Source organism: Copadichromis virginalis, linkage group LG9 (assembly GCF_057382275.1).
Source record: "Copadichromis virginalis isolate Kocher_CV1m ecotype Utaka linkage group LG9, C_Virginalis_male_GT1.1, whole genome shotgun sequence".
NCBI classification, from domain to species: Eukaryota; Metazoa; Chordata; class Actinopteri; order Cichliformes; family Cichlidae; genus Copadichromis; species Copadichromis virginalis.
In genome coordinates this window covers 23328544-23355237 of record NC_140626.1, presented here as the reverse complement: position 1 = coordinate 23355237, position 26694 = coordinate 23328544, and the positions used below count along the sequence as shown (strand labels likewise).

The window sequence follows — 26694 nt, the reverse complement described above, 5'->3', positions numbered from 1 at the left end:
GAAAATACGGGTACCCGCACAAGTCAAAAACAACAGAAGTTTATTCCCCTCAAAGGTATGGGAATTACCCCATCTCTCGGTAATCAAAGAATTGCGTTTCATGATGTAATAAAATCTGCCCCAACACGTAGTGCTTAAAACATTGTTATTTTTATCATCATCGTCATCTTCTTTGAGCTGCTCCCTTTAGGAGTCGCCACAGTGGATCATCTGCCTCCAGCTCACCCTATAGTTTGCATCCTCCTCTCTCACACTAACCTTCTACAGGTCCTGCTTCTCCACGTCCACGAATCTTCTTTGTGGTCTTCCTCTTTTCCTCTTGCCTGGCACTCCCATATTCACCCCGTACCCAGGAAATACATCATCTATGCCTCCTCTGCGCATTTCACTTTGACTGACCAGGTCAAAGTAGGTCTCACTACCATCTTGTAAACCTTTCTGAAACAAATTACAACATTTTACTTCATGTAATAGGTTTACTTTATAGTCTACATCATCAGGTCTGCTCTTTTAAAAACTGTGTTAAAACTACTCTATCAGTTGGTTCAATGTTCTACTTGTGTCAAATATCAAATAAGGTATTTATATTGTTTATTTTACTATGACATAATCTACAATCACAAAACCAACTGTTCTGTGTGTTTGTCACCATCAAGTGGTCGATTTGATCTGCTGCAAACTTCTTCAATCTTAGACAAATACTCTGAAGAAAGTTACGAGCAAACTATTTAATATTCAGATGATTAATTTTATTTTCAAAATAAGCGATAATTAGGTGCTAAAGCTTCTAAATGAGGTACACTTTTTGTAAAGTGGACAAAACCCCCAACAACACACAGAGAACCTTCAACTTCCTGACACAAAGAAACCAAACCTGTAAAATAGCGTTTCACCTGGGAGGCCTGAGCAGTTGTGCTGCATATTTTACACTACTGAGGCCATTGTAAACACACCATTTAGATTTCTGAAAATGTGCACATTCTTCTTCTTGTTTTGATCCCAACAACATCACAAAAGCTAAAACAGTGGCACGCTTATCACGTTGTTGCATCATCTATTTTTAGCAACATTTTGTAGGTATTAAGGCACTGAAAGCACCACACTATCTATATCCTTAACCCTCTGTCTCATTTTATAATGTACCACGTGGCTCCACTAGGTAACGCATTTAGACTGCAGAAAGGAAACTTTAGCAGTCCACAGTTCTACTGCTGAATAATGCAGTTGCCTAATAACGCTTCTGCATCTGATGTGGATTTAACCTCTTGGCATTCTTACCAGACCCCCCCCCACACACACACACTCACACTATTTCTTAACAATGAAATGTGATTATTAAAGTAGGGTTTTTTTGTCATGAAAACCAGGATTCTTTATTCAAACTTTGAACTCTGGAACCAAAATAGACTGCAAGAGGCAACAATTGTTTTTACTTCCGCTGAGGTCACAGACTTTCAGTTACCTTTTGTGAGACAAATAAAGTATCGTAAAGCAGAAGCTTAGATGTTTCACTCCTTTGGGGATAAGATTTCTGAGTAATTCAGAGAATAAAAATTAAAAATAGAATAAAATAAAAACAGAATTTCAAAAAATGTAAATAAATTTAAAAAAATGTCTCAGTCTTCAGTGCCAGAAAGCTAACAGGTCCCAAACTGACAAATTATCTTTGACCTATTATAGTTCCCTAAACAAGTACTGGCTAATTCTGACAATTTCAAAGTCGATGAATCAGGGGAAGTGCAGTTTGTCTGATTTGCGGTTAGGTGCTATAGGAACCACGCTGATGTTTTTAACATGGTTAGCATTACCTCCATTTTTTCCCCCGTTTGCATTTTTTATATGACATCTTCCCTATTTTTACAGAACAGCTTAAGAAATGTTTTCCTGTATAGACGATTCAAAAAGAAATACATGACAGGATCCAGTATACCACTGATACAGGTGAGTGCAGATGTTATCTGATTGGCTTTTCTCAGCCCCTCAGTAATATTTCCAAAGCTCTGCTGTTGAATGTAGATTATTCTGCACACATGGTAGGGCACAAATGCGAACAGGAAGTTCATCACAACAAGTATAATCATTTTTATAGCTTTGTCTTTCACCGGTCGTTCTTCATTTTGCTGCACTGTTCTTAGTTTCAGCAGGATCAGTATGTATGAAACCACTATAGTGACGAGGGGAATTGCAAATGCCACAATAGTGGAAATTAAAGCTGTTGGATTTGTCTTTTCTAAGTACAGTTTGTTACAAATGCCAGATGAGTTGGTTTGTTTTCTTCCAGAAAAGAGTGTAGGACTCATGCAAACAATAACTATCACCCACAGTATGCCAACCGCTACATTTGCATACAAAGGCTTCCTGAATGATTGTGACTTTAAAGGTATAACCACAGCCAGGAGCCTGTCCAGGCTGATGAAACTCATCAAGTAGAGGCTGCAGTACATGTTTAGATAGAACAAGAAGCCTAACAGCTGACAGATGATGTGTCCAAAGGGCCAGTGGTTATCAGATAGGTGGTAAATTATGCGCATGGGTAAGACGAGGACATAAGATATGTCGGCTACAGAGAGGTTTCTCAGGAAGACTCTTGATGGAGATGTGCTTTTCTGGTGAAAGAAGGCCCACAGAGCCAAGATGTTCCCAGGCACTGCGATGATGAAAATCAGGATGTAAAAAATGGAAAGAGAATAATTCCACAGAGCTCCAGAAGTGCCATAGAAGCTCTCTCCCTCCTCCCCGGAAACATTCATAGTTGTTGCGCAGAGGATCGGCCTGGTCCAGCACAAATTAGACACAAACAGCCTGTTATAACGATTGACAGCCACATGATAGCCTTCGTTCACTCACATGATGTTTTAGTGACTTTTTAAATTATCATAATGAAACTAAGAATGCAAATAGAAAAATGTGACATAACGTTATAAAATCATATGCAGAATCATGTGTGTATTACACATTAGAAAGAGGAACTACTCTTGCGGAACGTCAGTGTAACAAGCAAGCAGGATTACATTTTCATTAACATCAACAAAAGAATAATTACATTCAAGAGGTACTTTTTTTGCTAGTATAGCATATAAAAATGCTATATAGTAGAACTAACATATCCCTGTGTATGTGTCTGTGTGTACATATGTAAAAGGTAAAATCAACCAGAACATGAAAAAAGTCAACCAATCATAAACTATAACAATCTAATTAAATGTATACTGATAATGATACTGCCTTTAAAACCCAGTTAGCGACTTTGTAACTTCATTTGCCAAAGACACTTTGCTCTGTTGCAGAAAAATTCATTTGCATGTTCACTTAAACAATAAAGTGTACCAAACATGGCTACATGACTAAGTACAAAATTATTAGAGCTTATATGTTAGTGAATTACCTAAATGTTTGATAGTTTAATCCAAATGTAGGGTAACTCCAAACTGACAATAATCATAAATCATCTCCTTACCTGTAACAGTAATGCAGAGTCGTGTTTTGCCACCAGTCGAATAGCAATGATGTGTGCACAGGATACGGGCGAAGAAGAAGTGAGAAGTGAGAAGTTGCATATCTAGTTTTGTATTTACACACAACTACCATCTGTGAATCAGCCCAATAGGAAACCACAAAGAACTTGAAAAAGCCACGGAAGCCTGATGCACTACAAGCATGCAAGTCTTTATTACTACTCCAACACACTTTTGTCTTTATTACATAGTTTCTTTATAGCATGATTTAAAGCTTTACAAAAAAAATGAGAGAAAATCAAATATTTACAAAATCTATCTGTGCAAACGTCGTCTTTTACACCACTCTCCTAAAGTAATCAAAAGGCATGCATACAAATAAACTTTGGTATGTTAACAAAACTACTTTTTTTCTTAGTAGAAGCTTTTATGTACACGTGGTAGAACAGGTTTATCACTTTGACTTAAGTACATTTAAACAACAATACATGTTAACTTAACAAACCGAAACCAGCAGTGCAAACACTGAGGTCCACACTTCGGCCATCCACACAGATTGCATGTAAATTCCCCTAAAAGGTCATGACTGAGTTAGGCTTGAAGTGAGTCATTATACAACAACTTTGGCAAATAGGCACAATAAAATGAAAACTTTTATTATTTAGTATACCTGTTGTAAATCTGTAAAATAAACCGGCAGTTCAAATGGGTGGAAACATGAGAAAATACTCTTAAAAAACTAAAGTTACTAATGAGTTTAAAATGTCTGTATACATCGTGTATACATTCAGAAAAAGGCATTTACAAGGGCAGCGTCGAATGTCCGGCAACATAGGAAATATAGAAGATTAAATATACTACGGTTATTCAATCTCTTGTTTCAAAAAAATATAACACAATTTTTTTTTACATGATATTTTGTGATTGTACATCAACTCTCTATTCCCTACTCATAGCTACAGCAAGAAAATACATTTTTGAACACCATGAAAGCCTTCCACTTCAGCTACAAAGTGGCAACACTAAATCGTTTATAGTTACATTGCAAAATATTCTGTCATCTGGAACGCCTTCAAGAGAGAATCGATATCCAAGTAAGCATGATCCAAAATGTGAAAATGAAGATAAAAGTAGCAGTGTGTGAATGCCAGTGTCAAAGGAAAAACATGATTTGAGTCCATCACTTAATACTTTTACAAAAAAAAAAAAAAAACCTTTAATAAAAAGAAAATGAACAACAATCCAAAACCAATATAAAATATGATCAGGTCTACCTGCTATGCTGTAAAAGCCAGAGGGGTGATAATGGGGCTAAGTAGTGTCCTTAGCTGCTGTGGCTGTTGGGATGGAGGATTTGCCGCTGCTGCCGTTGTGGGACCTGTAGCTGGTGAAGCTGGGGGTGTGTATGGTGCGGATGCTCTTTCCACCTGGGCCCAAAGGTGTGGGCGACAGAGGGGAGGGGGAAGAGGATGAGGAGGAGGAGGAGAATGAAGAGGAGGAGGAGTGGACTCGACCATTCTGCGAGGAAAACGAGAGAGCTTTACCTGTGTGCTGTGAGGGTGTGGGAAGTTTGAGGGATCCGTTTGACAGGGAGGGGATATGGGTGGAAGGTAGGGAGCTGGAACGAGGTGGGTGAGAGGACAGAATGGAGGACTTTGTCACAAAGGAGGAAGAGGAAGAAGGGTTAATGGGGTTAGTAGCATCTGAATTCTGTGTGGACTGGGAGCTGCCTTTAGTAGAGCTAGGATAAAAAGCAGGGATTTTAGAGATGGGTATAGTAGGGGAAGTCGTTTTATGATCCCCTCCCACTCTTTTAGCACTTCCGTTAGCCTGTAAACAGAGATGCCAAAACAGATACTTGTTGTCAAAAAAAGAAAACTGGTAAAATAATACAATTAAAAAAGGCAAGACAATGTTAAACAAAACTACAAGTTAATTACATGGACAGACACTATGACTACACAAGCATTAATATAACTAAGACAGAACTAAAAGACACCAAAAAACAAAACAAAAAAAACCAATAAAAATACCCAGATACAAAAGCTGTCTTTTTTTTTTACTGGGTTGCACAAAAGGTGAGAAACTGAACTGACAGACATGTTACCAAGAAACAGAACCAGGCAAAGGTTAGACAGTGCAATGGCAGACAGGATGGGTCTCTCTACAGAGTGGCTGTTTGTTAGAGGGATTGTTAGGCCTTGGGAAGAGTGTTGGAGACATTTCAGAGAATAGATACGCGTAAGAGGTCCGGAGAGAATTAGGTAATAGGGTTAGGTGTTTGAAGAGTGATAGCAGATAGGGGAAAATGTGGGCCAGTGTTCCAGTGAAAGTGACGATGCAAGGTGGGTGGGTTATGCCGAAGTCTTGACGGTAAGAGAATGTATCACCTTGGGGTTAAGTAAGCTGTGCAGTGATGTTGGGTTTGAGCAGAGGTGCATTGTGAGAAGGGAGGAGCATAGCCAAAAAATGTTTTTAAAAAGTCAGATAAGTTTGTATCAAACATAGCCATAAGCATCTTAGGGCTTGGCAACACTGTTTAGGAACTCAGCTGTGATGGGAATTGGAGATGTGATGACAACTCAGATGATGACAGGATAGGATTCCGTTTGTCTCCGCCTTTTTTCCTTCTTTTTTTTTTTTTAGCCACCAACACAGTGAAAACCATGAGCAGTGTGGACATGCAGAAGCATACAGTACAGTGATGTTATGGGGATAACAGTCAAGAGTCAAACATGCCTTCGTGTCAGAGCAGACTCGAGAGAAACGTGAACAGATCCACAGTCGCCACTATCGTGACTTTTTTTTTTCCACAACACTTGAAACCTCACAGCTTTGGAAGTCTTCCCACCCCCACCCTCCCTCATATGCCACATGCTTTCGATTCCCTATATTTGTTCCCTGTAGTCTCTGTTAAGACCCTACAGTAAAACTACCTGTCGGAACTGCCTCTGAGCGTCCTGCAGTTTTTGCTGTTTTCCTGCTTTGTCAGTTGTACCCGGTGACTGCCTGGACTTCGCAGACAAAGGGACGGGCATCCGACTAGTAGGGGAAGCGACACTGGTATTCTGCAGGGGATCCAAATGAAAAACAAAACAGAAAATAAAAAAAAAGATAGAAAAAACACACCAAATAGGAAGTATGAAAAGTCGAGGCACTAACAGGTTTAAAACACCCCAAAAAAATCCCCGTTCATTCAATACGTCAACAATCAACGCCAGTGAAAGATCATGCACCCAGTGGGACCACAAAGCCATTAAACACAAGGCATGCAGTCAAGAACAAGGATAATTAGAGCTTGATCATCATGACAGTGTCTCTGATGATGAGTGTGCCACTTGCTGAAAACCTCTTGAGTTTTAGCAATAAACTGAAGAAGAAAGATGGTAGCCAGGAACCAAAAAAAATGCTACACCCAATCATGTCACCATGATTTTGTACTGAAGAGGGGAGTCATTTCCATTTCCAAGCACCTGTGGGGGGAGGGGATTAATGATTTTGTAATTTCAGTGGTTAAGGTGGGAGTGGAGGTAAGTTAGAAAACTGAAAGAGAAGAAACCCAAAGCCTCCGGGAACAACAAGAGCTAAAGAGAGACCTGTTGTACGGTGCTGGGGACACTGGGGACAGTGTTGGTGTTGGTGGTGGTAGAAGGGTTGATTACAGGGCGTGGAAGGAGCTGAGGTTTAGGCTTCTTCTGCAGTGAATTTTTGCTAGGTACCTTAGGGCCAGACCCTTTGGAGGTAGGCAGAGAGGACGACCTCTTCAGCCCTACTCCGACTGAGCTTTTCCCATTCCCTGTATTTGCTTCCTCGGTGTTAACCGACTCATCAGGGGAGCGTGGTCCCATCTCACTAATCGTGGTCTCTAGCTGCTTGATGGTCTGCTCCAGGCTGTCTAGCGTCTTGTAGGTGTTCTTCCGAATCTCATCCGTCCTGCCGAGAGCTTCGGAGTTCTGCTTTTTCAGCGGGGCAGTGTCTGTTCCCCTGGGAGTATCTGCAAAGGATTTTGAGCGCGTAATCTCATATCTCTTCGCTTCTTTGTGCTGCCTGATTGTACCATCGGATTCTTCTTCATCTTCATACACAACCACCTGTAGCGTCTTCTTGCCTGACTTGGTGCCTGTGCGAATGGCCTGAGTCAGTGCTGCCAGCTGTTTCTTAGGGAACTTGAACTTGAATTTCTTCTTCCCATCCTTGGAGTCTCCATTTGAATCTAAGTTTACCCCGTTGTCTGTTAGTTCAGATATCGAAGAAGAGGATGAAGATGATAGGCTGGCATGATCTGTAGCTCCCTGTGAGCTGCTGATTTTTTTGCCACCAACCATCTCAGCCCCTTCTGCGATGACCGGCAGCCCACTACTTCTCTCTGTATCGGATTCCTCACTCTCCTCCTCAATGCGCTCTTCTGCAAGCATCCTCTCCAGTTCCTCCTCGCATTCAAAGATGGTAGAAAGGCGCTTGTAAGCTGAACGGATATCCATCGGCTCATCAAAGATGATGATGACAGGCTTCTTGTTGAAGCCGTTATCCTGCGGCACTGAAGGATCAGCTGTGGTGTTTCCTCGATTCGCTGCATTGCCTACAGTAACAGTCTGCACACTTCCTTTTTTGGCATTGACCAGTTCTTGGTACTCTCCACAAGACAGTGGCTGAACCTTGGTGTTGGTGATCATAAATGCAATGTTGTCTGGGGGTGGAGGTGCCTCTTCTCCAGGCAAGTCAGGACTGAGACTAGCACCCCCATCAAGATCATCAATAGTGTTTTTAGGTGGACTGCTGTTCTCGTCAGAAGTCTTTTTGGATGGAGCACCATACCGTTTAGGTGCTGCTTTAACAGCACCTGTTTTTGTGGTCGCCACTGGGTCAGTTACTATATTCTTACTAGACGAAACAGGCTCCTGGACGAGCTTACTTTTCTTTTCTGTATGAACTTTAAGGATTTTTCCCTTCTGCATTTCTGCACTGGTCTTCATGGATTCAGAGCGTTTAACATGCTTCTTTGGCAGTTTAAAAGCATTAAGTCCCACAGGTTTAGGTGATATAGGTGGGGGTGATTTGGGTGTTGGAGACAGTGGTGGCCGCTGCTGTTGTTGCTGCTGCTGGCTTGGAGAAATGTCATTAACATTGACATTTGACACCTGTGTCGGAGACTGTGGGGGCTCTCTGTGATGGTCGTTGGTGTCTTCCAGTCGTGATGGGGGTGGATGATCTTTGGGAATCTGGCCCGTCACATAATATATGACCTGTGATTGTGAAATTTAAAAATGTGTCAATGTTTCATAGCTTTCTAACGCTAGAGTATAAGTTAAACATATGTGATTATAGTATATGTAGTTAAAAGTCATACATACCCCTTGGCTCTGTCGAACAGTTGTATTCCCATTTTCGTCTGTGTCTGGATCTTTATCCTCTCGACTGGGCTCTGAGCTCTGCTAGGACAGTGTGTGGGGGAATAATATTACAGTGTAACTGGCGTGCCAGGCTGTGCTGGATTAACTGTGAAATCACATTTGGTTGCAGAACGATCTGCGGCGTCAAAACTACAAGATTGGTCAATTACCTTTCACAACTGCTTTTTTATACTGTTACAGTATTAAATCCTACATAAAAATGCACATAGTACAGAGTTTTGAAAAGCCAAAATAAAATATAATTCATGTTGATGGATGTATAAATATATAAATCACATAATATAAATATAAAACTGAATTAAATATTTTTTCTGTTTTTTATTTCACATATCGAGTTTTACATCATTATACTATATTTAAAAGCCAGCTGTAGACTCAGCATCTAAAAAGTGGAAAATGTGGAAGTGCCTTAAACCTGCATTCTTTCTAATGACCAGCAGGGGGAGACTGCTAAATTGTGACTGTTCAATAAAAGTCTGTGACATATTTATCTTATTTTTTAGTTAATTTATGACCTCATTAAACACATTAATGATGAGCTTAGTCTCATTTGGAATTTTTGAGTCTTTAATGGTGCATGCAGCTTATTTTGTAAATTGTTATATGTTTTAGGGTATGGTTAACCTTTAACCAACTTATCAACCTTTAATTGATAAGATGCTTTTTTTGGGCGGGGGGGACGACATCACAGAGCCTATGTACATCTTTAAATACAGTTTATGTTCCTAACTTGTTTCTCTTTTTTTCAGTGAAATAATTAAAATTTTTAAACTTTCAGCAAAACAGTAAACTTTAATGTAATGTACTATTTACTGTGATTGTAAGCTTAACCAAGTAGCATACCTCCTATTTGTTTCTCTCAGAGAGCAGATACTTCCAGTTCATCTTTTCAAATCTAGTAAAAGTTGATGCACTTCACACACCTAGTCCTATTTGCTTTATCGTTTCGACTAAAAAAAAGGTAATACTCAACATGTATCAAATGATTGGTTAGGGAGGTGTAAAGCTGGGAAAAGCGAACTGAGATGAAGTTGTGCAAAGAGAAACGGAAAAGTCATTCCTCAGAAAAGTATAGGAGAGGAGAAGGAGCATGCAAAGTGGTCAGGCTGACCTCTAGTGAACCAAGTCTGCAAAAATAGATTGTGTCTACAGTGCATTTTACTGATGTTCTTTCAATTGTCAAAAATCTAGGGCATATCAAGCAATTGTCAAATGTCATTAAAGAAAGACACGAGACGATTTAATAGCATGTAAGGTACAGTGCTGAGGTTTTTATTGATTTGGATGAAAAGACAAGTGAGAGTTCTGAAACACATCATAGTCTAGACCAGGCATACAGAAGACACAGCATCTTTTCAGAAGCTCAATTTTATGCAGACTTAATCCTGAAAAAAAAAAATTAAAGCTCTGATATCCAGCAGGATCAAAAGAGGGAGGAAAACTCAGGCAGCAAGGAAAGGAAGCTTTGTGGAGGCAGCTGCTACAGGTTTCTCTCGAGCAAAAGCAAGAGCAGAGGAGTGTTAAGACACAGCCATTGATTGTTTTATACAGTTGGCAAAGGCAGGCAGTTAGCTGGGCAGCTGCACCGGGACATATATTTTACCTTTTTCTCTTTGAGGGGTAATAAAGCCCCCGGTCTTAGCTCTCTGATTTGTGGTTCAATTCGAGCGGTGGGCTCTACCAAATTTTTCACCCCTACATCCTTAACTGTGCACTTCTGGAAAACCTGAAGAGTGGAGAAAGGTGAGGGGAACAACGGGACAAGGGTTTTGAGGAGCATCTTCACAACTGCACAGCTGTAAAACGCCACAAGTGCAGTAAAGTTCAATGAAAGTTATTTCTTTGGCAGCTGTCAGCACCCATCCTTTGCCACTTCCAAGGAAGTCACCCACCACAGGAAAAAATGATAAGCAACCCACTCCCACAACGCAGAAATCAATCAAATCCAGCATCCTAATTTCCATATGTCGGTTAAATTGATTGTATTTGCGCATGTTTGAAAGGAGCGTGTGAGTGTGCGTGTTGTATATGGATCTAACCTGGAGCTCTGCCATGATCTTGTCCCCTTCATCTTCCTCTTCTCTCGTAACCAGGGGGGGAGTGGCTGGCTTCGGCTTGGTCTCCGGTGCAACCTTGGTGGGCTTGGGTTGGGGAGAGGGAGGTGGGGCCTCCTCTTCGCCCTCCTGTGAGAAATAATGTGAGGGAAATTATTCTTGTATTTTTAACAATCAGCAAAGTTTGTGGAAATGAAAATGGATACTGCATTCATGTTGGATGAGCGTAAAGACAGAGTTAAACAGTATCTCTCCTGAAAATGGCAACCTTTACACTTTGGAGAAAGCCTAAATAGCTCTTTCCCCTTTTCTTCCAGTTTTAATGCAGTGGCTTAACTAAACCCCACTTGGCTCTACGCTTAGCGCACAGACACAAGAATGGTTTTCTTTACTCTCTCCAACCTTTTAAAGCACCAACCTGAGTCGAGACAGACTCCTTCCTGTTGGTGTAGACGACCTCACCAGAGCGTGTAGTGGTCATGCCTGAGCTGGAGCTGGGGTAGGTTTTCCTTGGCGGAGGCGGTGGTGGGGACTTGTTTGGCTTTTCAGACCCCTGTTTTGTCAAACTTTCAGTGGCTGCTGGCTTGATGGCAGTTTTGGAGAGTTTCTCTAGTGCTGGCTTGGCAGATTTCTCCACCAGAGGCTTAGGGAGTTTCTCGGACCCCTTCTTTGCTGGTTTGTCTGATTGAGGGCCTGACTGGGGCTCTTCTGTCATACAGGGCAATAGGAAACAACATTAAGGTGTGTAGATAAAGCAAAAAAAGAAGTTGTTTAAGTTACATTTGTGTGTGATTTCTACCTGATGGTAGCTCAACAGGGTTGTGAATGTCTTCTTCTACAATACCAGCAGCAGGCAGTGCTGTGTTCTCTTCCACCTCTAGACTTGGAATTCCCTTCATCATGTTTGCCTGAGCCTCTTGTAGGATCTTCTCAAACTCTTTTCCATCATAATGACCCATATTCTGCCTCCTCTCTTCCCACTCTTTCTCTGCCGCCTGGACAGTGCAGACAAAAAAACATACCAAATAGTCAGAGAAAGTTTACGGCTGTCAGAAGTGCAAACTAAATGAGGGACTATTATTTCTAAACAAAAACAATACATTAAATACATTAGAGATTTTCAGGACACTCATAAAATAAACTGAGTATTAGCACGGCTAATGTCAGCATATACACGTAAATGAAAATTACAAGGTGGGTAAACATACCTTTATGGAAACAGCTCTGCTTTTGTTCTTTTCCTTACTGCTCTGAAGCTCTTCTATCACAAGATCCTGGCTGGCTGTTCCATTACTGTTCCCATGAGTCTTTTTGTAGCGGGTGGGACTCGGTGGATCTGTGTCAACCGCTTTGGGAGCCTCACGGTCTTGACTCTTGCTAAGGTTGGGACTGGAGATATGAGTGGGGCTAGGTGTGGCTGGGGGACTAGGTTGAGATGTCAAAGCCGCAGATTGCTGGGACTGCTGAATGTGGACCGGGGAGCTCTGGACATGATGGATGACCACCGGGGATGAAGGCATCACCTCGGATTTGATGGTGGAGCTCTGAGGCTCTAGCGGGGCTGAGGTTGAGTCAGGTTGGCCTGGTGCTGGAGAAACATCTGCAGGGGTGTCTACTGCTACTGCGGGGCTGTTGTCCACTGTGGCATTACTGGAAAGCTCAGGCCCTTTCTGAGAAAACTCAGTAGCACACCTGCAGAGGGAAGGGAAACAATAAGAAATACACATCATACAGAAACACTGGCGAAAGAAATGTTTGCGCAACAACGCTCAGAAATTTGTATTCGCAAGTTATGGTCTTTTAAAACTGTTATTAGGACTATACTACATCAAATCTTGCTGTAAAGTAGACAAATAATACTACATATTTAATGACATGAGGGATAAACCATCACAAAATCTATAATGCAACAGGTGGGTTTGGCAACAGGGCATATTTTTGGTTAAAAAAAAAACAGAGGGAGAGCAAGAGAAAAGTCAAGAGCCAGTTTGGCATCTGTATTAAAATGGAAATTAGGTGCTGCATTGCCCACCAAATTAATTCACTTATCGGTTGCGTGAAGGTGATGGAAGTAAATCTGGACGCCAAAGCCATCTGTCCGCACAGAATGACCTCTTTGATGGGATGAAGGCTGGCTTGCCACTATAATCAAACGGTACAATCTCCCACATCATAGACCCCATCGAGGAGCCCCGCAAAGTGCTTTTTGTTTTCATCTTCAATTCCCCCTCTCGCACTCAGCTCCCATACTCCAACACATCTTCTCATTTTTCCCTGCTTTATCTTTTCATTCTCCATTTCCCCCCTACCTTCTCAGGCTGCTGAGTGTGTCGGTCAAGCTCTTCACCCTTTTCAGCATACTGTCCAATTTGTGGGGCTCTTCTTTCAAAAACTTGACAGCTTCTACTTCCACCCTGAGCACAGCCCGCATTCTGGCTTGAAGGGCTGGGAACTCTCCTGATGAAATTTAAACAGAGAGGAAAAAAATTGTAAAATACTCCTATTTTAGAATATTTCTGCTCATAATCCTTTTCTCTTTAATTGAGAAATGTTAATTACAATGTGATTTTTTGTGAAAAATTGCTTGTATTTGGCATGGATTTTTGCTGCGCAAACCTGAATGATAATGCAAGTATACTGGAGTAATGAACATTAATGTGATGGGAAGGCAGTCATCATACCTTTAAGCCCTGCCAGAGATTCTCCCACCTTCCTCAGGGTTACGGCTCCCTCTTCCACATCTTTTAGGGTCACTGCTCTGTGTGTTGTGGCTGAGTCATTCTGCAGAGAACCTACATACTGTTCCAGCTCGCTGCAGAAAAAAAGGGAAAGTAATTTAGAGTTGAGTGACTTTAAAAAAAAAACTGCCTGACAAATTCACTCACTGGCCACTTTGATAGGTACACCTGTTCGTATCTGCAAATATCTAATCAGCCAATCGCGTTGCAGCATGTAGACATGGTCAAGATGACCTGCTGCAGTTCAAATTGAGCACCAGGGCGGGGAAAAAAGGTAATATAAATGAATCTGAATGTGGCGTGGTTGTTAGTACCAAACAGGCTGGGTTGAATATTTCAGAAACTGTTGATCTACTGAGATTTTCCCACACAGCTATCTCTACGGGTTACAGAAAATAGTCTGAAAATGAGAAAATATCCAGTAAGTGGCAGTTATCTGGGCGAAAATGCCTGAAGATGCCAGAAGTCAAAGGAGAATGGCCAATCTGCTTTGAACTGATAGGAAGGCAACAATAACTCAAATAACCACTCACTGCGACCAAGATATACACAACAGTATCTCAGGAAGCCTCCTGTCAGCTAAGAACAGCAGAATTATGCTACAATTGGCACAGCCTCACCAAAATTAAGAGAATAGAAGAGTAAAACAAAAAAACAAAACAAAAAAAAAACAATCCCTGGTCTGATAAGTCTCAGTTTCTGCTTAGACATTCAGATATTAGGGTTAGAACTGGGCATAAACAACATGGATCTATTCTGCTTTGTATCAGTGGTTCACGTGGTTTCATTTCATAGAATAGTATAAGCACCTTACTACAAATTGAGCACTGCTTAAACGCCACAGGCTACCTGACTATTGTTACTGACCATGTCTATCCCTTTATGACCACAGTGTACCCATCATGTGATGATTGCTTCCAGCAGGATAACACACCATGTCACAAAGCTCAAATCATCTCCAGCTGGGTTCTTACACGACAATGAGTTTTCTGTACTCAGTCTCTAGACCTCAATGCATTAGAGCACCTGTGAGATGTGGTGAAATGGGAGATTCTCAGAAACTGTGTGATGCTATCATGCCATTATGGCCCAAAATTGGCATCTAATGAGTGTATACTTGAAAAACAAAACAAAACAAACAAGCCAAAAAACCCTGCATAAACAGGCTCTTATTATGATTGTTTGCACTGTATAAACACCAGGGGGCAAGATACAATCATGTTTCTTAAAGATCATAAGCCAAAACTGGGGAAAGGTAGGAAAAGTCTCTGGGATTGATGCATGAAAAGCAATAGTGCATATGATATGTAAAATTCATATTTTAAGCTGCGAATAAACATCTTAACTGTGCAGTCCTCTTTCCTGTCTACACTATATTGCTTAATCTAGACTGGATCTGGTCTTATCCCAAACCCCCAAATATTTACACACTGAATGAGGGCTTATTTGTGAGAAAGCACTTCCTCACATAGAAATCATATCACCCTGCCTGAGAGCCATCCCGGTGCTAGAGAAAGCTGGCTGTTCCAAAGGGAAATGTGCTGTATGATAACATTGTCTGCAGTGTTGGATTGCATGAGAGGGAACTAAAATCACATTTCATTGTGGCCAGGTACCCTTGAGAAACACTCTTTTATAGGAGTCCCCTGAAGGGATTAGGAAAGGCAACAAGGAGACAGTGTGTTAAATGCCCTTCTATGCAAAGGCTTTTTGGTAGTGAGAATGATGGAGTTTTCCTTTTTTATGAAGCCTCCACCAGAACAAAAATACTGTTTGTTCAATAATGTATCCCTCTGTTTGCCAGGGTATAGGAGGCAGCCTTTAAAGACCACTTGCGTTGCATTTGCATGAGGAATTTGGCACTTTTCTTACTTCCTTTCATAATTCTTTCTCGTGAACTGAAACGGGCAGTATGGGACACCAAGAATTCCACTTAAGGCGAAAATAGCTTCAAATACTGCAGTTGTTCAGCTTTCATCCACTGAAAATGACCACTGTCAGATTTAATACGTTTTTTTTCTTTTTCTGTGTGACTTCATTAAGGTTTTCCTGTGTTTTTATGGTATGACTTTCCATATTTTAAGGGGTGAGTTTTAAAAAAAGGTTACAAAATATGGTCTGATAGATTGAATTCTCTCAAGAGGGCAGCAGTTTTGACACCACGCACTCCAAATGGTTCTAAAGCCAAGCAGCTCTAATTGCCATGCCTTATTTAAGGGGCCAGGAGCTGTGTTTTGCTGACTCACAAATGGCTGCATACCAAGTGTAACAAAGGGCTTAACACAGCTTCAGTGCCCCGACTTCCTCCTGTTCATTTCCCAGAATCCAAGAACTGCTATGATTGTGTTTATTGGAGCATATGTTCGCCGCTGTCTAGCAAGACAACACTGTTTGACCTTGTCTGTAAACATCCAAATAAAAAGGATTCAATTACTGCTCCCTGTTGGCAAGACGAGGCGAATGAATTCAAATAAGAGCAGGGCGGTGAGTAATTACTCCACAGTTGAGTCCATTGTTTTAGACCGCTGTCTCTGAGAGGCAGGCGTAGCTTGCCTGCATAAACCTGTGGGCTGTAATTTAGAGGGTGTTGGCTTGTCAAAGCGTTTAGGATTGAATGGCTCAGGTGAGCTGATAACAGCGAAGCCTTTTGGGGGCTTCCTATAAACAAAGGCACAGCAAATGTAGTTGCAGATATGTGCACTACATCAACTGTCAGACTTTTGAAAAACTTTGTTGAATGCAAACAAACGTGTCTATCCATTTTAGACACAATTTAAACAAAACAGCATCTGTTGTGTTGGGTAATGAGCGAGTCCTGAGCAGTCTTACCTGAGCTGTGTGAGGACACGCTCCTCCAGACCCAAGTACTTGTGCCTGTCCTCTTCTACCACAGCTCTCTGTCGCTGAACAGGGTCCTCCATACGCCGCATTGCTTCTGCAAGTTTAATACTGATTTCCTGCTCTGCCCGCTTCAGCTGCACCCGTAATGCCTCCTGATTCTGGAGCTGAAGTGATGTACATAGCAAAATGAAAGTTATTAGAGGACCTGGACTAGTAAACCGAGATATATGGCTTTTTGGGTATCTCACTTAATCACATGCATATACACAGCTGGAAATGTGAACAAACGCAACAGTTTAATTTAATTAAAATGGAGACAAAGTCTTGCCTGCAGCTGCCTCATCTGATGCAGTTGCATCCTGAGGTCAGAAACATTCTTCCTGAACTGCAGGAGGTTTACTTTGAGCGGAACTGAGCCCTTGTCTGGTGGGCTTGCACTGTTCTTGGGAGACAAGACCGGAGAACCACCTGGACCAAGAGAAGAAGAAAAAAACCCACACAGCACAGCTTAAGTTTGTTTTCTGAAAATTACGAGCCATATGTACATACTAAAACCTTTGAAATCAAAGCTCATAATTACTCTTATCAACTGTAAAAATTCTAGTAAACATTATTAGGGAGGCTTTAAAGTGTATAATTTTTTTTCCTTTTTCAAGCACTCACTCTGCTTATTAGCAGGCAGATTGTAAATGCCCGTAAACACACTTTTTCTGACCTAATGTCCCAAATGTTCAGCAAAGATTTCTTCTAATTTTTGTGGCATCATTTCTACTTCATTTGTACTATAGATATGTTAACACTCTTATTAGTTGCAGCTGGAAATGGCTGTCAACTAATTATTTCAGTCACTGCTAAAGATGAAGAACAGGCTGAAACCATGGAAACCAAAGTAACTTACATCCATGGTGGAAGTCCCTAAATAGAAAGTAAGAGCAATATTTCAAACTGCACCATGAGATTGAAATGTAATGACCCTATAGAACTACACGTTCAGTCACAACAGACAACATTGGTTTTGTCAAACACAGCATGTAAAGGAGGAGCTTGAGTGGGTTGCAAAGCAGCTTGCAATGAGCACCAACTGTAGGTGGGCTAAAGCAATTTTAATACTGCACCCCACTTGATCAGGTTACTTGGTCTTTAAGTTTTGTTTGCTAGGTTATATAGTTAGGGTGTTTGTTTTAGTATTTATGTTCTCCTGGTTCTTATCTAGGGGCTTTGTTGTTTAGTTGTTAACACATTTGCCTTACAAAAGTCTTAAAAGATCAAGCCTGGCAGGAAACACAAATCCAGCCTCGGGGTTTCACAGGCTAGTACCGATAACAAGCCTGGATAAATGGGAGGGCATATTCATTTGCTGTGGTGACCCCTTGGGAAATAACAGCTGAAATTACCTCATCTTCTAGCTCTTATCTATACACAGATGTGCTTCCATTTTTTTTTCTTTTAACATATATGAATGCCATCAGGGACTGCAGTTACAGGATCCAAGTGCTCATCTTAATTATCGTGCATTGTCCTTTTTAAATAAACCTGAAACTAGTCATGAGGATATCAGCAGAGGTGTCAGCTGATGTGGGATGACAGTGAGGTCAGCTGAGCTTGACTTTGTGTCCTGTGTAGCTAAATTAACACTGCATGCACTGAGTTTTACAGTAACATATCTTTTCAAAAATGTGTGTCAATTAACCTGGAATCTTAGTTCACTATATAAATAGTTGAAGTTGGGCCAATTTTCTGGTAGAGAGCAGTTTCAAGGTCTGTGTATTATCCACAGTAACTTGGAAATTCTTTCTGAAAGGACGCATTTGTGCTGTATTTTTATCAGAATTATGAAATGAATGTCTGTCTCTGTATATTTGAGACAAATGTGAAAACCATCTGCAAGAATGGATACCAGAAGAGGCAAGTACAAATTTTTTCGTGTAATTAAGAGCAGCCAATCCTTTAAACACAAAAAAATACAAAGAAAGTAGTGTCCATCCATTTTAGTTAAGAGAAACTTACCAGTGCTCCCTAAATTCTTTTTGACATATACCATGACGCAGTGAAAGAACACACTTTTGTCTTTGTAATCCCCCAAATCTATTTACAGCGTGAACAGACCTGAACTACTGGTTACAATGTATATTTTGAAAGAAGGACACGCTGGGTGGTGACAATCAAGAAGCATGTGAGGGATTAAACGAATATCCTCACGTTTTTTCATGTTAGAGGCTGTCTGGCGAGATCAAAGAAGACCCTGTAACTTTTCTGATGTTTTGAAGATTTGCTCAAACACAGCATGACAAGTAAATCCCTCTGAAAACTACATACTCCATGAAATGTTTCTTGAGACACGAGCTTAGCTTTCAAGACACATAAATAGCGTTGTGTTTGTGCTTCGCCACTGGTGAGGTTGCAGATCTTTTTATCAAGCTAAGGTCTGGCCGCAGAACGCTGCGGCGCGGAGATTGAATTGCTGAATCATCTTGGCAGGCTTGAGAAGTAATAGCATCTTGTTTTAAGTAGTGCTTTGAGGGGCTTGTGTTAGCTGCGCTGGCTCTCGTCTCTTAACTCCTATTAAACTGGATGAACTGGGTAAAGGAGTGCAAGGAAATATGAACTGATGACAAGCAAAGAAGCCTGACTTTGTTTTTCCTCCCTCCAGTGCTGTTCATTGCAGACTGCTGACTGACACTGATGTGTGGGCTTGTCTGCACATGATATTATGGCATTTATATCAACTAAAAAGAAAAAAACTCCAGAAATCCCACATAATAGAAGAGATACTAACCTGAACTATGAGCACTGTGGGCTGGAGATGTCGTCTTCGGGGGTCTCTCGCTGCAGTCAGAGAGAAATTTATCTTACAAGAGTTTGTGTAACAGAAATAAACAGCACTTTGCAGCACTTTAGATTTACAGCTCGATATTAGTAAGGACAAACAAGTTAAAATAAAGAATGATGGAGCAGACTGACAAACCAGAAAGGTTAAAATGATGTTAATGATGTTAACAAGCTTCATCATCAGTGCATACAGTAGCTACATTCAAATTCACAGCAGACATTTTAGACTAGGCGTCAAGCAAACATTTCCAAACAATATAAATAAATAAAGAAGATAAAGAGCTGAAAAGCAGCCAGATGAACAATAGTGGCCATTTATCTAGAGGGCAAAAGGCTTCGATAACAGATTCACATTCAAACCGATTTCCTTTTTAGCAGACACTATTTTACCTGAGTGTCTGATATGGCCATTATTGAAGGGATAATTTATCCTTCCTCCTCTGACTGAATCACCAGGCTTTTCTTTTGAAAAGTCCATTTCACCCGATGCCTCCACTCTGGCCTATACTGTGATTGCTTACCTTAGAGGCTCCTTGGTGCCACTAGTGTTTGGGCCCTTTAAAAGTGCATGCTGAACAAGACCAGTCAAGCTGGCAATCTGTTGTTCCATAGCCTTCATTCGTTCTCTGCAGACACATCAAAAAATTCTGCTTTCAACACCGAGGCCTATTGGATATGACAGCTGCCACTGGAGCAAATATTAGCTCAGAATGAAAACGGGAGGGTTGTAAACAGAATAATCAATCGCTTTTAATCACCTAACCATGAAACGTTTTGCCATTTTGTGAGATGATTACACAGCAGAGATTTTTCTTTTGTTTTGGAATTGATTTGCAATATGCCACAAGTAAATGTTGTCTCTGGTAAATATGAATCGTTTCTGAATTACAAATAAAACAAAAATGTAAAAACCCCAAAAGCTCGTGTCCAAATAGAATAAACAAGACGGACAACTTCTTGACACGCCTAAGCTTGACACCCAAGGTGCTCGGGTCATATTGTTTTTTTGACTGAGTCACATGTAGTGACTGCCAAAAAGAGAGTGAAAGGATTATTTGAACTGTATGACACTGCCTTAAGAAAGCCTACACTGTAGGCAGGTGAGGGAACTGGCAACAGAACTACTTTTGCTTTATAAGGCACATAAGATGTGCCTTATTTAGTGTGCTTTCATCTTGTTTTGTCATTTATTTATGTTGTCTTGCTATTTATATTTGCTGCAGAGTCTGTTTGGAGCACCCACGATTTCATTGCACATGTACAGTGACAATAAAGGGCTATTCTGTTCTATTCATAATTTATCTTGAGGCACGGGGCATGTTAAGGACACAGTGCAGACACAAAGTCTATGTGAATACAACAATGACCACAATATTTTACACGAGTATATTCTATGACACCTACAGTTTATTTTGAAAGTGAAGCATGGTACTTTCCCAATCAAATTCCTTCACTCTTTCAGATATTCCCAGGGCATTTCTAATGGAGGTTTTGGGCTTCCCAGGTGGTCTGGCCTGATCTGCATGACTGGCCATTTCAAATACTTTTTCAACCTGGCCAGTATTTGCTTTGGGTTTCCAAGTTACACACAGAGCCCATGTACCCTCCTTTCTAGTTAAGCATTGCTAAGAGGCCAGCATCCCTCTTGCACCCTTTCTGTGTTTATGTGCTCTCAGTCTGAGAAGACAAACCTAACCCAGGTACTAAAATATCTGTTAGATTAACTGAAACTGAATAGAGTCTGTAAGGGGTGTTCTTGTTTAAATATACACTGATTAATAGAGCCTTTAGATACTATCCTGTTTCACTAGTGGTAGCTATGCCTGGGCTTACACGCTCATCAACAATATCAGCTCCAGAATTCGAGTTAGCAAGATAAGCAAGAGCTGGCTATATACACAAACCAAACTCATCAAAATGTGCTTCATGTGCAGATCTTTATGCTGAAGACAGTGAGAGGGCAGGTTATATTTATTCTTCACGCATGGATGATGAAACAGAGTCAGACCAGGTACTGGAAAGCAGCAGTTCATGGTTAGGGTGACACTGGGATGCAGAGTTAGTCCATGCTCCCATGCAATGTCTCGGTAGTTATTTTAACAACCCCCCCCCCAGCTACTATATGCAACACTGTGTCCTCTGCTAGCTTACCGTGTCTGATGGTCACTGGCAGCTGGGATTGGCCCCTGGAGGTCTGGAACCACAGGTGAGCCCATGCTGTTCCGTGGCTTTGTCCCAGTTACTTCTTCCTTCCTGAAGGACTGGCGCACAGGCGAGCTTCTCTCCATGGTAACACTATGAGATGGCATGCCATGAGGAGGTCCACCATGGATGTCAATCATTCGTACCTCAGTCATCCGATGAGGGGATGGCGGAGGTGTCTTAGAACCCAAAGTCGGCAGCTGGCTGTTTCTGGACTTCTGCCTGTACAGAGAGGGGTGATCTATAGTGTCTGTAGGGCTAGGTCCACCATAAGAACTCGTGGAGCGGATGGAGGCACGGTGAAATCCCCCCATGGCATGCTCTGGACCATCAAGACCAGGGCTGGGGTGTGGTCCATGTGCTGCAGCAATGCCCATTCGTCCCTCTTGGAGGAGGTATGGATCTGCGTACAAGCCCTCATTCCCTCTAGAAAGAGTGTGGCTCTTTCCAGCCATATCCTCATCTGGCTTGACATCTCGTCTCTCTAGGATGGCGCTGGGACAAGGAGAGTTAGAGCGGGCCGGTGGGTTGGCATTGGAGATTCTGTCCCTTGGGATGGTGGCGCTCCCAGGTAAAGAGCCCTGCCGTGGGCCAAATGGGATTCTGGAGGGGGATGGAGGCATAGAGTGGGGCGTTGGGGGGAGTGCTGCTTGCATTGGGTGGTGGGACGGGGGAACCATGGGAGGATGCCTTAGAGGGGGCTGGCCATCACAGCCGGCAAGTGCCATTTCACTGTGCATCTAGAAAAAAGAAAAAAAATCATAAAAACACCCAAAAAAAATGATTTAATATATATAAGTACACAAAAAGTTCCTTCTTTTAGTAGAAAATCTTAAATTAAAGATGCATATTTCTGTCAACTTCAGTTACTTCTTACTTTGTGTAGGTCTTGTAACTTTAGACTGGAGCTGCCCTTAAAACAAAAACATCTATCTATCTTACACTGTTGCTTTTCAAAGAATATATACTGTCAGCAAATTTTCCCAGAAGTAGAAAATAGTTCCTGGACACACAGCATATCACTCTAAGCCCTTGATATCGTGCCCACAGGCTTCCATATAAAACAATATTGCATGAAGTAGTAAAGACTATTCTCCCTGTTAAAAAAAACTGCACAGTTTCTGCTTTTTGAAAGAAGGTGAGGTTAAGTGTTGCAAATGCGCTCCAGGAGATAAGACTATGGCTTTCTACCAGAGGTTCATGGAAGCCTTCGGGGTTAGACAGTACCTTGGCTAATTTGCAACAGTATCTGTCTGTCTGAATAGCAAATACAGTCCACAGTTCTTTAGCTCAACCACCTTAAAGCTCTTTGAAGGCTAACGTGCAAAAACCTAACCTCAATTAATTGGAACACTTTTCTTGGTTAAGGGATATAGAAGAATAGTCAGTGCAAAAGTCTTAAAGGTACACAGTGTTCAGTCTTTACATTACTTCCTCTACTTTTATTTTGACACTTTGCATAAGGCAAGACTGTGTTTTGCTTAACGAATAAAAAAAGAATTAAATTATTTCCAAAAAAAGTTACTTGATATGCAACATGCACCCTTGGCCAGCCATGCAGTGAAAGCAATAATGGAAATTTGATATCGGCTCAGAAAGAACAAGCAACAAAACAATAAAAGTCATTTCATTTTAGATTGAGTTTTCTTTAGTTTGTTTGTTTTTCTCTCGCTCTCTTCTTTACTGAACTAAACATGTACAAGCACATTTGAAACCTAAATTATAAACACAGACAGAATTCATGGATACACACTCTCCTAGAGGGTGTCACAAGTGGGTATGAATCGAATCTGTTTTCCAGTCTAACTTTCTATTCCCGTCAAACACACAAACTATTGTTTGTCCGACGTATGACTCACAGGTCTCACCTAAAAGTCAAGACAAGTCAAAAACGTAACGCAAAGTTTTTGTGTTTTCAGTCTCGTCATTATTTATTACTTCCCAGAGTACCAACAAAGATTAGCACAGTGAGGTGAACAATAAAGTGGGTGTGACCCTTGTGTGTGCAAGAGTAGGTGTGAACTGGAAAACAACAAATGCACACAGAGAATACAGTAACAAAAGAGCTCAGGCTTGGCTGTGGTGACAACAGTAAAAAGAAAGAAACTTTGTAGCAGGGAAAGTTCACGCAGCAGTAAATATGACTGCAACAAGTCCGACCAAGCAGCAAAACACTAAGACTTCAGCGCAAAGAGCCACTGCTGACCGTCACAAAACCATAAAGACTTCTACTTTTTAAGGTGCACACTCTGAAGCCCTAAATAACATCTGACTGCTTTTCCAATCCCTGCAAAGCCATATAAGAACATTTTTAGCCAAAAGGCATCAGCTCTTAATCCCAAACAGATGTTGCACCTTTGAAACACCGACCAAAACATCTAAAAATATCCCTACAGTACAGAGATCTCCTTGCTTTGTGACAAAACAAAGAAGTAGAAGCTCGAAAAACAAGCACACGCAAAACCATATCAGGCAAAAAAGATGCAATTTATCTCCCAGACCTTTCTCCTTTCTCCATCAGTCTCTTAAGCTTCCAATTATGAGAGCGGCATGTCTAGTAGGAGTTAACAAAAGTTGCCTCAATCTCTTGGCCTGTCAGAGTTGGAGCGAGTTTCCCGACTAATTCACAGACGTTTCAGAGCCTCACAGCGAACAAAGCAGGCCAGATAAAGAAGAGTCGTGCTGCAATGTTCGTGAAGAAAGTTGTAAATATTTAAAGAGCTGATCGAATGGCTGAGTGTACTATGCGGATGTGCTGTAGGGCACTAAATGGTGTTGGTGAAAGAAAACACTAATTATTAGAATTGTAAGTTGACACAAGATGAGCTGTCATCTTTTTTTGGACAAAGACAAAAGAAAAAATGGTGGATTGTTTTTAGGAGAGCAAATCAGAGGCTAGCTAATAACTCAGCTACTGTTTCCAAAACATCTTCTTAACTGGTGTGTACATACTGTCTCTGTCGACAGCCACTATTGACTATACTGTATGAATTCAAAGCAAAGCTTGAGGCACTATCCCATACATATATAAATATATGTATCAGTAAAGATTAATGAGTCAAACTTTTGAAATGCAATTGCAGGAGAGTTATTTGACCGCCTGAAGTTTATCAAGTTACGTGTCCATTCCTGTGTACATCTATCCAACTCGTATTATTGCAGCAGTTGTTTTTATAACCAGAGACAGCTCTATGCAAGTTTCGCTTGCCAGACATTTTCAAATCGATAGCCGAGATGACTGCAGATCTCAATTTGAATCAGATCTGAGGCCTGGCATCCCTGCAAGGCGAGGGCATTCTCTACGGCCCAAACACATGTGAGGTGCACCTTCAGTGAAACAGTGTTTGAACAGGTGCTAATTAAGCCCTAGCGACACCCTTTTTTTCCTTTGTGCAGCCAATTTTCTATTTCCTCAATAAAAGAGGTTGAATTTTTAACACTGCCAAGAATAGAGAGGCTGATAAATATTACGTTGAAAACTGTGTTGAGTCTTAGAGCTTTTCAATATGTTTGTAAAGGAAGGGAAGTTTGCCAACAGCTTAACAGCTTGCTTGATGCGGAGCACGTTCATCAACCTCTGTTGTTGTATTTAAATAAAGCGACTTGACTGCAATAGAAGCAAACTCTCGAGTGGGAATCAATAAATGGCATTTTAGGTAGTTTTCTGTAGTGTTTACACTTAAAACACCACCCCACAGCCATCCTCTGTATCTGGGTCAGCTGCTGCTGGGTTAAAAAATGACGGCAACAATCTTTTTCTTTATGTTAGCATTGCACTGTGTTTGCATAGGAACCTTTAAGAAGTTGCTTCATACATTTCAGTTCATCGAGTTCCAAGCTCTTTTTTTAACACCTGCAGTTTTGACGAGAACCAGAATTTCAACAACAGCAAAAAAAAAAAAAAAAAAAAGTTGGGGAAAAACTTCTCTACACAATTGGAGTTTTTCTGCTGATGTACTTTGAAACTTTTAAGCTCTCAAAGTAAGATTCCCCTTTTCACTTTTTCAGTATCTTATTTAGCCATCTTTTTTTTTTTTGAAGAGCCGTCTTTTATTCGCCTCCCTTTGAAGGACCCGATTGGAGAAAGTCAGCAACTTGCCTGTCAGCAGCAAAGAATAAAAAAGAATTTCTGCAGCACCTCAATGTCACTGTGGCATCTGAATGAAGAGCTCTTAAAACCATCACCTTAGCTGCCTCATCACTCCTTTAAACTTAACCAATTTCACTTTAAACTTAGGTGACCATACGCAGCACTGCATGTAGTGTTAGTATAGCGGGGGTTAATATTTAAAGCAAAGCAATTGTGCCAAAATGCTAACTGTAACTGGCAGACGGACAAAGCGAGGACAGATGACTGGTCAGGGCAGATTAGAGGAGCGGATCTGAGGAGGAACAGTAGACGAAAAAAAAGGCTCTTTGGGGGTTTTAGTTTGTTACATCAGCAGGAAATAAACAAGATAGAATCAGAATAAAAGAAAAGAGATTAGAGCAGATATTGGGAGGAAGAATTCAGAGAGGAAATAGTCCTGAGAGCTGAGTCCAATTGTCCCTTAAACAAGTCGCACCAGAGCGTGTAGAGGACGGCCAAACGCAGGCCCCTGGGAGAACAATACAAGACCCCCTCTGAAGAGATTAACAAGAGGCAGGGGGACATTCCTTCCCTTTACTGCATACAAGATGTGAGAAACCGGAGACCGGGCTCGCTATTCTATCTGCAGCAAATCTTTTCTCTACTCAGCTGCCGCTTTTAATGAGACAATTTCACTGCTGTGCTGTGGACAGTAAAGTACTCACCCTGACATCGCCATTGGTAGGTCGGGGTCCATGGTTGAATGCCTGTGCTGGATCTTTGTGGTAAACCTTCAGGCAGGAGTGGTCTGTGATGTTCCTGTAGGAGGAAGAGGTGCTCAGTGGTAAGAATTTAGCCCAGATATCGCCATCAGACAGCGGCCGATCCTGCCTCAGTCGGGTTCTCTGCAACAGCCCCACCAAGGGCACATACCCCGACAGAGGCTCTGACTGTTCGCTATTACCTGACATTCTCTCTAAATATTCAAAATCCATAAAAATATTAACTAATACTATCTTGCTACATGAACTGAGAGCACACCTGCTGTTTCATGTCCTGGGCTCAATTTAACTATGGCATTATGGTCGCCCGTAC

General features: G+C 41.3%; 2 protein-coding genes across 3 annotated transcripts in view; both read right to left on the bottom strand.

The window, feature by feature from the left end:
- Positions 1-733: 733 nt before the first annotated feature.
- LOC146701873 (uracil nucleotide/cysteinyl leukotriene receptor) lies at positions 734-3599 on the bottom strand. The gene is made up of 2 exons (XM_085468265.1): positions 3458-3599; positions 734-2772 (listed from the first exon to the last, which is right to left on the bottom strand). Exons 1-2 carry the CDS (start codon positions 3586-3588, stop codon positions 1836-1838), a joined length of 1068 nt encoding a protein of 355 aa, XP_085324391.1. The 5' UTR covers positions 3589-3599; the 3' UTR covers positions 734-1835.
- A 46-nt stretch (positions 3600-3645) lies between these two features.
- Positions 3646-26694, bottom strand: part of kiaa1217 (KIAA1217 ortholog) — a 99649-nt gene continuing 76600 nt past the window's right edge. The window contains exons 6-22 of one of the 2 annotated variants that reach the window (XM_085468263.1): positions 26325-26418; positions 21480-22270; positions 19850-19954; positions 19276-19325; positions 16828-16967; positions 16488-16663; positions 13602-13732; positions 13230-13377; positions 12129-12612; positions 11720-11915; positions 11339-11628; positions 10906-11049; positions 10470-10592; positions 8807-8887; positions 7052-8698; positions 6392-6523; positions 3646-5285 (exon numbers count right to left, since the gene is read on the bottom strand). In XM_085468263.1, coding sequence (XP_085324389.1) covers positions 4767-5285; positions 6392-6523; positions 7052-8698; positions 8807-8887; positions 10470-10592; positions 10906-11049; positions 11339-11628; positions 11720-11915; positions 12129-12612; positions 13230-13377; positions 13602-13732; positions 16488-16663; positions 16828-16967; positions 19276-19325; positions 19850-19954; positions 21480-22270; positions 26325-26418 — 5251 coding nt within the window. In that variant the 3' untranslated portion in view covers positions 3646-4766. The remainder of the gene's footprint in view (positions 5286-6391; positions 6524-7051; positions 8699-8806; positions 8888-10469; positions 10593-10905; positions 11050-11338; positions 11629-11719; positions 11916-12128; positions 12613-13229; positions 13378-13601; positions 13733-16487; positions 16664-16827; positions 16968-19275; positions 19326-19849; positions 19955-21479; positions 22271-26324; positions 26419-26694) is intronic. The other variant, XM_085468264.1, reaches the window with a different exon arrangement.

Bases quoted from the DNA above. Each gene is read 5' to 3' on its own strand.
- LOC146701873 (XM_085468265.1), bottom strand. From the start codon at position 3,588: ATGGTAGTTGTGTGTAAATACAAAACTAGATATGCAACTTCTCACTTC. The intron at 2,773-3,457 runs GTAAGGAGATGA...GTGCTGGACCAG, and splicing joins ACTCTGCATTACTGTTACAG to GCCGATCCTCTGCGCAACAA.